Source organism: Rana temporaria, chromosome 5 (assembly GCF_905171775.1).
Source record: "Rana temporaria chromosome 5, aRanTem1.1, whole genome shotgun sequence".
In the NCBI taxonomy this organism is placed as follows: domain Eukaryota; kingdom Metazoa; phylum Chordata; class Amphibia; order Anura; family Ranidae; genus Rana; species Rana temporaria.
In genome coordinates, this window is record NC_053493.1 from 97,905,217 (window position 1) to 97,917,812 (window position 12,596).

General features: G+C 40.9%; 1 protein-coding gene across 1 annotated transcript in view; it reads right to left on the minus strand.

Annotated features, from left to right (window-relative positions):
• Positions 1-347: 347 nt before the first annotated feature.
• Positions 348-12,596, minus strand: part of HIBADH (3-hydroxyisobutyrate dehydrogenase) — a 201,105-nt gene continuing 188,856 nt past the window's right edge. Inside the window, exons 7-8 of the mRNA XM_040352920.1 lie at positions 4,359-4,515; positions 348-1,272 (exon numbers count right to left, since the gene is read on the minus strand). Coding sequence (XP_040208854.1) covers positions 1,114-1,272; positions 4,359-4,515 — 316 coding nt within the window. The 3' untranslated portion in view covers positions 348-1,113. The remainder of the gene's footprint in view (positions 1,273-4,358; positions 4,516-12,596) is intronic.

Here is a 12,596-nt window from a genome sequence, read left to right on the forward strand (position 1 = left end):
CCTTTACAACCGCTTTAAGCAAAGAGGAAATCCCATTGCAAATTGAACAGCCTATTTGGCTCTAGTAAATCAACCTCAAAGAATACCACATTATCTTGGTGTTGCATTGGGCTTGGAAGACCTTTATGCACCTGCCCCACAGAGAGGAAAATACTATTCTGGAGAAAGTGTGGTATGACGAGATCCACAAATGATGTAAAAGTTGACTACTCAAAAAAATATTTGTATTATACAGTTCTGGATCATTTCAAAACCCTCAAGGGATCTACTCCTACAGTTAGGCTTCAATACACAACACATACACAAAACAAAACAAAAAAGAAGAACAACAAAACGCCACCATAAAATGCATTATACTACCATGTTTTATTAAGGGTTCACATAAAAAGTTCTGGATCTTGGTTCACAATTATTAAATCATACCTTCCTCTGTGTATAAGTGTTAATTTTTGGAGCTAAACAGACAAAACATAGTATCAAAGTATCTTAAAAGTATAGGCTCATTTCTTCACAGTAGCTTGCAGAACGATATCCGCTATTGTCTCTAAATCATGACAGATAAAAAAAATCATCATACAGGTTTATCCAATAAAGCAGTCCAAACAGCAGAGCCTAGTACATGATCTCATACCAAGTAACCCCAAATCACCTCTTACCCAATCTGATTATTGTTCTCAAATCTGATCTGCTGCTGGGGGCTACAACACTTTGCACTGCCTTACTGAATAAATCCAATATTGTAACAGGTGGTTATTGCTGAAGCACAGAAACATCATCTTCCTCAAATACTGCATGATACAGTGACAATTACAGCTATAGAAAAAGATCCCGACTCATGACCCAAAGTTCAAGCTTATTATGGCCTTAAAAACTTGAGATGCAGAGAGGAGTAGAGACATGTAATGGTGTCTGGGCATTTCCAACCAACAACTTAGCAGCTGCTTCTTCACTTTTACCATCCACTTTGTTTTGACAATAAGGATGTCCTGTCTGAGACCACATATTCACTTCTACAAAGACTTCCTCACCAACATACAACCTTTTAACTTTTCCTTTGCTTATGTACCTAACATGGATTCAAAAATAGTGTTTGTAAAGATCTTCAAAATCTGTTCACAAGTTTTCTTCTTCACGTAAAAACTGGAAGACGGATGAGAAATCTTTCTGGGCATAGCCCTTGGCACACATAAGTCTGTATAACTGATGCGATAGAGATCCCAGAGGTGTTGGGGTTTTCGTGTTTGTGGCGGAGTCCTGGGCCAAACCAAGATCCTGTAAATCAAAAAGGACATTTTAAAACACAGGTGGAACAAACTAAACAGTTTCCTTTTTTGAAAAAAATAAATAAATTATTTTGCTTATTGGTTAAAATCAGGGGAACGGCTGAAAAAAGGTCTTTTCAGGCTGAAATGTACAAATCATTTAACATGGTACAGCAGATCAATAGAAAGTAAAATTCTTGAATGGAAATATATATGATTTGTGAGGCTCGATAACTGATAATTTATAGCTCTTATTTACATTTTTCTATAGACCATACAGGCAAGTAAGTGCACCCAGCACAAGGAAATACCTAGCAGCTAATTTTGTATAGCTGGATCTAAGTACAGTGTATAAACACTAACAATGACATTCTCTAATTTGCGCCATTTTGGTACATTTAACATATCAATGGAAGCATTTTGTCATATGTTTGGTAAAAGTCTGTAAAAAAATGTAGAGTTGTCCTTTGTTTTCTCCACACTACTTGCATTACCTCAATGTGCCTCCCTGTAGAACAACGTCTGTATTCACCTCTTCAGCAGCCCATTTCTTCCATCTTTTCTCTATCTGGCATTGTGATTTTTATCTTGCATTACATTTTAGACTGTCTCCTGACGAAGCGACAAATTGAGGTCGCGAAACTAGTAGAGACCAAGAGACTGTTGTCTCATGACCCCAACTGCCTCACCGTGACCCCCTCTTGCCTGTTCATAAGGGATTGCACAACCGGTGACCGGATTGTGGTCAAACATGTCTGTATTGTTGTTTTAATGTTTTGTTTTTTTATTCTGTTCAATGTATTTATGTGAATACATTTTTTTTTACAATTTAACTAATGTGACTTATCCTGGTTGTTTCACAACCAAATTTTTACCGTACCGGTATAGTCCTCCCTGCCCATCTCTCTCTGTAGGAGCCTCGGGAACCGTGGGGAATCCCTGGGACCCCTCATTCTTTATCTGGCATTTAACACAAGTGTTGGTTGCCCAAGTCTCCTACTGTGCACTAGATGTTCTTCCTTCGGCAATGACATAGTGGGCAGAGGATGGAACTATGGTGTGCAGCAGGGGACATCGACATCCAACCCTCTCAAAAGCTGAAGAGGTTTCTGAAGGCTACATGGCCTCTTTTAGACCGATGCTAAAAATTACAGCTGAAGGGGGTTGTTCATATGATGCTCCGTTTTTAACTAAGGGTGTAGAGCTTGACAAGCAATACCACTTTTCAAACTCTCCCATTAAATTGGATGTAAACCCACTCTCATCCTTTCTAAACTACTGTCATGCCATAGTGCTGATCTATAAGGATATACATGCCAACTGCATGTATCCTTACCTGTCAAATGTCTCCCCTCTGTCTGTTATGAGACCCAAAAAAATGCAGATTCTGTGGGTGGGTCTGTTCTCTGGAGCTCGGTGGGTGGAGTTGTGATGTCGGATTCCCCGCCCACCTCTACACTTCCCTTGTCAACGTGCATTTTCTCCTGTGTATTTCTTACACTGAACTTCTGCTATGATCATTAACATCCAGTCAAAACCCAGAAAGGTCTCCACATGACTTCAGCATGCCCAATCATGCTGAGGTGTGGAGCAGCCAATCCTGGGAAAGCTGGAGAAGAAAAGGAGGGGGGATGGGAAGTACACAGAATGCCTCTCTCCGGCTCATTACATAAATAAATAACTCTTCGTGGCAAGACTGGGCACAGATGACATGAAATCTATACTGTACAAGCCTTAATAAAAAAAAAAGATTTGGGTTACATCCACTGTAAGTTCAATGGGGATGTGGAATGCACACCATAGAGACATGGTAATGTGGCTTAAAGGGGTTAATACAGGAGGCGATAGATCTCCTCCTCACGTGTCAAATACCCTCTGAACACTGATCACTCTTCAGAGGGCACTGCACTCCACCAAAAGTGTGACAGCACCCTAACAGGAGAAAAGGTACACATTGGGCTGCTAGGGCGGAGTGTATAAATGCTGGAACTCAAATTGTGTGTGCCATCTGTATGCCATTGTAGAGATTTCCCCTCACTTCCTGTTCCACAGACAAACAGGAAGTGAGGAAATTCCTGCAAATTAAGAGAATTCCTTGAGGACCCCCAGGTACAAAATTGAGTTGGCCCATCCTTTGCGCCAGTGCACAAAGCAAGGTCCATGAAGACATGGATGATACTAGCTATGCATATGTAAAGTAAAGCCAAGCTACTGACATCATACAGGTGCCCAACAGGATTGGTCAGTATGTTTAGAACAGTCTGGCGAAGGGGGTATGGGGATATATTGGGCAATCCACTGGGGGTCTGTAATCATAAAAAGGTTCTTACCCCTGCTCTATAGTATAGAGGGCAAGCACAATGGGGGTTTGTACAGTAATAAAGTGACTCTTGCTTGGGATAATCTTTTACCCCCGTTCCTACTAGGGCAGCTCCCATCCCTTGAAAAGAAAATCTTCATATGCAACTTTGTTCTATGTGTTTTGTTCTAGTCCACATCCTCTTCTTCATCATTAGATGGATCCTAAATTCTGTAGAGAGCAGTGCAACTCTGGAGTATGGGGAAGCAGGTGGAACCACAAAGCCATGGGTTCACCGGAAGTGTCATTTAAACAAGAAAAGGGCTGATCATTGACCAATAAGTGGGTGACCTTGCAGAGGACAGGGCCAACAATGGGGTGAAAATGGCATCGGGAGCTAAATTTTTATTTTAAAATTCTATTTAATTTTCTATTTTTTATCTTTAAATTCTATTTCTTTTTTTGCTGAAGCTGGTATTCGGTTTTAAACATTTGATAAATAAACTGTATTTAGATGTTATTTCTGTGTTGTTAAACATGTTGTATTCTTTCAGTGCAATGTATACATTAGAAAATCAGAATGCAAAGGGTAAAGAAAGCAATCCTATTTGGATCCTTCTAGCAGTATTCATGATAAAACAAAGAATATACTGCATCTCAAGGGAGACCTGTTTCAAAGAAGGGTCACCTTAGAGCACACAATTGATTTAACACTTTATTTACTTTCTCTTACCATATAAATCCATTGAATTTCTATCCACAATCAAAAACGTGTTACAATTTGCATAATAATGTACCTTGGCCATAAGAGTAGTTCCAAATCCACCCTGGTAATTATTGGCAGAGGGCACGCCTTCCATCACCCCTGGTACAGGGTTGTAGGTGTCACTTGACCAGCATCGTCCGGAGCTCATGTTCAGGATTTTGGCCAGTAGCTTTGGGTCAAGCCCTAATCTATAAAGGGTCAAGGAAAGCATATTAATATTCAACCGCATCAGGACACGGGTGACAAGTTTTACACACAAGAAACACAATGTCATTTTTCACTCTTTATTATGTGTCCAAAAATGGCGGAGTATTGATATGGGAGATAGAGTAAGCAATATAAATTAAAATCCATAAATCTCTCATAGTGTTATTATGCTGCCTTGTTTACAGCTCCCATTATCAGATGCAGCACACATTATAAAACTGCCTGGGTAGATTTTGGGGGAGAAAAATGTTCAGTACACATTTACATTCCAGTTTATGGATTATATATTTCAGCAGTGGACTATTTTAACAAAAGGACTTCTACTACCACGCAAATAGGTAGACAAATATTTATTACCTTTAAAAAAAAAAAAAAAAAAAAGCTTTTAGTGTACCTAAACCCAGGAACAAGAAATGTATCATATTGCATATTACTAGTCTTAGGATTGGCGGCTGCATTAGTTTTCTGTTTTCAGGCCCCCCCCCTTTTTTTTGTCCACCTTGGTATCCTGCTAGCAACACAATTCATATCTTCGGGTGACAACTCTCACTCACTGTAATGTACTGACCGAGGAGCAGTGTTGTAACCCTAATCTGCTCACTTCTGATTTAACCTACCAAACCTCTCTATTTTCTAAAAGGTGCACCAGACAATAGCTGATCTTACTACCTGAGATTTCAGGACCGCCTAGGCATAATGCATTGGAAGTTACAAGTTCAGGATCTACAGTTTTTTTTTTGCACTTATTAAACAAACCGAACACTTTAAATGGTTTAACAGACTAAAAAGGGAGTAAAATATAAGACACTCACTGTTATGTGAGAAGGAGCAGTCACAGCGATGGGAGCATGGGATTGAACATGCTCCCAGCACAAAATTACAACATCAGCTGTATATACCCATTTTGGCAGCATGGTGCTAAAGCTGAAGTTTAGCTAAAATTCAAAACATAAAATAAGCACAAGGGACATAACTTATTTTTCATAGAAATCTTCAGCTGTTCCAATGAGGAGGGGCGAATTATCAATCATCCACCTGTCCCCCATTCATACATGACGTGTCATTCATAGAAGCTGTAGTGTGGCTTCTATGAATGCAGGATCGGGCAAGAAAAGTTGGGCACAATCAAGCTCCTGACAGCCCCTTAGCTGTATTAATCCCCGCTGCACGGAACAATATGGTGGCAAGAATGTTGGGACACATGAAGATTTCTACGGAAAGAGGAAGAATCAGAACAAGAGAAACATCATGCCTACTGTAAGTTATGTCCCTTGTGCTGATTTTTATGGTTTGAATTTTAGCTAAACTTAGACTTTAAAGCCCATCACTGTGCTGGCACATATATGCATATGGATGGAGGCAAAAGCAATGCGGTCTTTAACCACTTCAATACCGGGCACTTCCTGCCCGGGCCAATTTTGAGTTTTCAGTGCTGTCGCACTTTAAAGAGCTAATTCACACCACAGCAGTCCGGATGCAGTCCAGAGGTTTTTCTGCATGTGCATTTTTGATACGTTCCAATGCGTTTTTAGCACATTGATGCAGTCCAATGTATTTTTTCCTTCTCTTTTCTTAACCTTACATAAGGACATTTGTGTTTCAGTGCGTTTTTGGTGAATTTTTGATGCTTTTTACAGTGTTCCGGTACAGTCCCGTGCAGGAAAAATGCAGCATGTGCTACTTTTTTCTCTGGAACGCACTAGAATTGCAAGCACTGGTGTGAACTATGCCATTAAAAAGCATATAACCTACTTCCCATGCGTTTCTGATGCAGGTGTCGTGAACTGGCAGTCATGCAATACTGTACCCAAACTACCATTTTTTCCATACAAGAGCTTTTTTTTTTATGGTATTTAATAACCACCGTTTTGTTTTTTTTCATTTATTTAACAAAAAATAAAAGGACAGAAAATTCTGAACAAAACAAAACAAAAAAACACACGTTTTTCTTAGTTTCTGAAAGAGAGGGGTGATCACCATATCACTTGACACAGTGTAATGGCCACATCCCTATAGTATAGAACAAAATGTTGTTCCCCCTGGAATGGGACTTTGAAACCCAGACACTGATGTATGTAGAAACAATGTTTATTTGCATAGAAAATGTCAACAGACGTGTGTACAAAAGTTTAAAAACATGAACCAAGATGGGTAATATTCATGTATGTAACAATACAAACATCAACTGTACAACAAAACATATAAAGGAAAAAAAAAACAAGCAGGGGTGAGTGCGGTCAAAATTATTTTTTACTCAATACGAGTGGTTCCATATGAAAAGACTAATAGAAACAAATTGTAGAGATGGGGATACAGAGGCGCATCAATCCAGTACCAACTTGAAACTGATAGATTCAGGTTCTGGGATTAACCGGTGCCCAAATTCCAATGTAGGGCAATATGGGCTCAGCGGGTAGGATGTGGCGCTATCGGGACCTTCAGTAAGGCAAACCAAAATCAGTGGATGGCTCCAAAACAATTCCTGTGTGCAGCTGTAATAGCCCCTATATGTCCCCGTGCGGCTGGCGTTTCCCCTCCTTGAGTAAAAAATAATTTTAACCGCACTCACCCCTGCTCGTTACCCGTGATGTAGGTTGTATACCAGAAACGCCTCGGGTACCAGGGAACATCACTCATAGGAGAGTTTTAGTGTCATTTTTTCCGTTATATGTTTTGTTGTACAGTTGATGTTTGTATTGTTCCATACATGAATATTACCCATCTTGGTTCATGTTTTCAAACCTTTGTACGCACGTCTGTTGACATTTTCTATGCATATAAACATTGTTTCTACATACATCACAGTGTCTGGCTTTCAAAGCCCCATTCCAGGGGGAACAACTTTTAGTTTAGGTCATAATTTTCGGCCAAAATGTATTCTGTCACATTTCCTTGGGGAAAACCCAAAAAATGTGTATATTATGGAGTCTGTAGAAAAGTTATACAGTCCACAAACTATGGTATACAGTGGGTAAAATAAGTATTCAACGCGTCACCAATATTCTAGGTAAATACATTTCTAAAGGAGCTATGGACATTACGTTTTCACCACATTCCAACAACAACCCATGCAATTCATACATACAAAGAAACCAAAACAAATAAGTTCAGAAATTAAGTTAGGTGTAATAAAATGGAATGACACAGGGAAAAGTATTGAACACACTAACTGAAATGCATTTCATACTATGTAGAAAATCCTTTGTTGGTAATGACAGCTTCAAGACCCCTCCTGTATGGAGAAACTAGTCGCATGCATTGCTCAGGTGTGATTTTGGCCCAGGCTTCAAATCTTGAAGGTTTCCGTGGACTTCTTCTATGAACTCTGATCTTTGATTCTTTCAATAGATTTTCTATTAGATTCAAGTCAGGTGATTGGCTGGGCCATGTTAGCAGCTTTATTTTCTTTGAAACCAATTGAGAGTTCCCATGGCTTTGTGTTTGGGATCATCGTCTTGCTGAAATGTCCGCCCGCATTTCATCTTTATTATCCTGGTAGATGGCAGCAGATTTTTATCAAGAAAAATTCTTATCAAGAATGTTTTGGTACATTTTTCCATTCATCCTTCCTTCAAAGATATGAAGTTTGCCAGTACCGTATGCTTAAAAACAGCCCCACACCATAATGTTCCTACCTCCAAAACTTCATTGTTGGTATGGGGGTGTTTTTGGGGTGATGTGCGGTGCCATTTGACCTCCAAACATGGTGTGTATTATGGCAGCCAAAGAGTTCAATTTTAATCTCATCTGACCAGACTATATTCTCCCTATGGGAAACACTGCGGTGGATCATACACACGGCCGTGTTTCCCGACCAAAGCTGTCATGGCAGTTTTCCTGCCAGGGAAACCGGCCGTGTATAGCGGGAAAAAGCTGCCGAGCAGGTTCTCCGTTTTCCCTGGCTGACTTTTTACTGCCGGGAAAACTGATTGTGTGTACAAGGCATAAGTCTTTATGTCCAAAGCAGTTGCAAATGGTGACTTGTTTGCTGTTTTTTTCGTGATGAACATGGCATGAAAAACCCAGAGATCTACAAAACAGTTAGCTGAAATATGTAAAGCTGGACTTTCCTGTAAATGTCAAGCTTGGCTACACACTCTAATTTGTGAGTCTTTCTATTGGTGATTTAGGAAAACTGGTGGCTTTAATGACCAACCGAAATGCTTGGAATATGGGTTAAAATTGGGTCAAATAAACCATTCTGCGGAAAAGCCAAGATTTGAAACTTCAGTGTTTTGTATATATTTTAATACACAATTGTGACAGCATACCGTTTTTTTTTCTCAAGTTTATCTAATTAAATTAATATTTCAGTTTTAGATTTTAGAGCAGCGAGAGGTCATTACCCCTGTCCTGTTTTAATGTTATCGTTTTCCCCTTTAAAGAAATACATTCTCAATTTGTCCTGGTTACCACCATAGACACTGAAAGTGAGGGTGAAACCAGTAATTTGAATTGTCACTAAAGCAGGAAAAGAGGGGAACCTCCACTTGGAACAGCTGTTTTAGTGACAACTATGGCTTCTTCCAATGACCTCAATATCACTAAAGGACACAGTAGTTATACAACGGCTAGCGGAGGTCCACAAAGGGGAACCAGGGGGACACAGATGTATTCAGCAGGACAGAAATGCATTACATTTTTACCCTTGCAGAGATATATATAATATAATTTATATATATATTTTTTAATATAGCTACATAGTTCATGAAAGCTGCCCCACTTTTCCCCACACAAACCGAACCACCCTCTGACTAAACACTGTAGTGAGCCCATCAGAATGCCCAGCTGTCCAGAGGAGTTCTTACAGGCTTCAGAATTGCAGCAGTACAAGAACGTTAGAAATATGGACTGCAGTGCTGGATTGCAGATCTCCAATCAGAAGATGCCCCAGCAAGGGACATGGAGGATGATCTTAGGTGAGTAAAAGACCACTTTTTTCAAAAGATTGCGAATGGATGGCCTATGCCTATAGCATTTAGCCCATGCTTTTTTTTTATCACTAGCACAGTTTAAACTGCCCGGTTGTGTGACAGGTTCACTTTAAAAATAAATCCACAACCACCTACATGTACAAGCCAAGGTTTAAGTGGAAAGCACATTAAACAATGCCATTAACATTTCTTAGTAACTTCAGCAGAAGCAGAAACAGATCTGTATAAGTACACTAATGACAGTGTAAAACCAATATTTAACAGGTTACAAGATCCTATCCAGATAAAGCCCTCAGCTGTGTGGGACTTGCACAGACTCATTATTAAATCTTCATTAAGCGGAGCTGCCCAGGAAGCAGTCTGCACAGAGATGTGACATATGTTCTCCTACTGGCAGACAAGCACTATAGTTCTGGGTCAACTGCTGATAAGGTTGCTGATCCTTATAAAACAAAGCTTGGCCAAGCAGAAACATCATTTGTTCTATCACTAGGCTTATGACATAAAATCATGCTCATTGTGGCCAAGAAATTATCTTCAAGATTTTTTATATTCTTAAAAACAAATTGTTGGCACAAATTTTGGAGATTCTTACTTAAACCATTAAGCGTCAGCTACAGAATTTTTTCTACATTTAAAAAGGGGAATGAAATGGCTACTCCTGGAATATCATGTACAACCAGGGTCGGCAACCCACGGCATGTTTGTCACACCTGGCCCATCATCACAAATTGTCTGGCCCGGTCAGTGCCAATGAAAATTCACAGAGGACACTACAGTGGGGGGGAGTGTGCAGGGGGACAGAGGACACTACAGTGGGGGGGAGTGTGCAGGGGGACAGAGGACACTACAGTGGGGGGGTGCAGAGGACACTACAGTGGGGGGGGTGCAGAGGACACTGCAGTGGGGGAGTGCAGAGGACACTGCAGTGGGGGAGTGCAGAGGACACTGCAGTGGGGGGGGGTGCAGAGGACACTACAGTGGGGGGGGTGCAGGGGGCAGAGGACACTACAGTGGGGGGGGGGGGGTGCAGGGGGCAGAGGACACTACAGTGGGGGGGGTGCAGAGGACACTACAGTGGGGGGGGGGTGCAGGGGGCAGAGGACACTACAGTGGGGGGGGGGGTGCAGAGGACACTACAGTGGTGGGGGTGCAGGGGGCAGAGGACACTACAGTGGGGGGGGGGTGTGCAGGGGGCAGAGGACACTACAGTGGGGGGGGGTGCAGGACGCTGCCTTGGGGGAGCACAGGAAACTTGCTATGAGAAAAGGGGGGCAGAGGACACTATTGGAGTGATGTGAAGGGGGACAGAGGACACTGCAATAGGGGGGGCCCTGGGGATGGGGACCCCCCCATCTCCCTACCATGCTGGCTGGAAGGGCTGGCGTCAGCCAGCCTTGGGTGCCAAGATGGGGGAGGGGGCAGTAAAATCTGAATCCCAGCCAATTGCTCCCTAGGGTGAACTAGCTTTGTATTAGTGAAGCATCATAAAGTGAGGTAAACCTGTACTGTTACTATGTTAAAATTATTATTATCTTAATTTATAAGCAAGTGGATGCAGCCCGCCATGCATTTACATACTGTACTTTAAATATGGCCCTTAAGTGGAAAAAGGTTGCTGATCCTTGATCTTATAACGTTCCAAAATGTAATTCTGTAAATGCTAGGGCAGAAATTACTTTGTAGATCTTAAAGTGGTTGTAAACCCTTTTTAAACAACTTTATGCTACAGGTAAGCCTATAGCATAAATTGTTCCTCTCCACAGGAAAATGTATCAATAGGTCATACACGATCTAGATTTATTTTCCAACCTATTCAAATTTCTATCTTCTCAAGGCAGCATTGCGTTACCTTTATTTTGTCTGTCATCTGATAATACATAACCAAGATTTTTTATAGACAGACATTGGTCTCAACAGCATCCTGGGACTCTTCTCCATTTGTGTGACTTAAAACAGACTCATGAGCAATCATTTAAAAAAGGATCTGTAATTCGGTAATTAAGTTCAGCCTTTCATGAGATTCACTTATCCATGCCAGACAGCACACCCATGTCCTTGACTTCACCAAACCCACCTACAGATAAAGCAACTCAGCTTGGTCTACCTACCCCCAAAATACAACTGAGCAGATATGAAATAGCAGCACACAGATGAAGTTATATTTCATATATATATATCCATCTATCTATATAGATATATATCTTGTGTACAATATATATATATAATTATTACACACACCAGTGATGGCGAACCTTTTTTAGGCCTAGTGCCCAGACTGCAACACAAAGCAAACATATTTATTTCAAAGTGCCAGCACTGCAATGAACTCAGTTAACATACAGTTGTCCAAACCAATTAACCTCTTTTGTCTTAAAAGAAAAACACAATAACAGAGCTTTGAATCATGCAGTTTTTGAAAAAAAAACAGCAGGCATGGTATAAGGGATGGTCAGAGACTGCTGACATGACACAGGAGATGGTCAGAGATTGCAGACATGATACAAGAGATGGTCAGAAACTGCATAAATGGCAGAAAAGGTGGTCAGAGACTGCGAACATGGCAGAAAAGATGGTCAGCAGCAATGCAGTGGAATAACGTCCTTACAGGATGTCTCCAATTTACTAGCTGACCTCAATGCTATGTCTAATTGGGCGACTATGTGTCAGATGAGGTTTAATGTTGATAAATGTAAAGTTATGCACTTGAGGGCCAAGCATATGCATGCATCATACATGCTAGGGGGAGTACAACTGGGGAAATCCCTAGTGGAGAAGGATCTGGGGGTTTTAGTTGATCATAAGCTCAATAATAGCATGCAATGCCAAGCTGCAGTTTCCAAAGCGAGCAAAGTCCTTTCTTGTATTAAGAGAAGTATGGACTCCAGGGAGAGGTATAATTTTGCCCCTGTTCAAATTATTAGTAAGACCTCATCTGGAATATGCAGTTCAGTTTTGGGCACCAGCTCTCAAAAAGGATATCGGGGAACTAAAGAAAGTGCAGAGAAGGGCAACTAAACTGATAAGAGGCATGGAGGAGCTCAGCTATGAGGAAAGATTAGAGGAACTGAATTTATTCACTCGAGTAGAGGAGAAAAGAGGGGGATATGATCAACATGTACAAATAT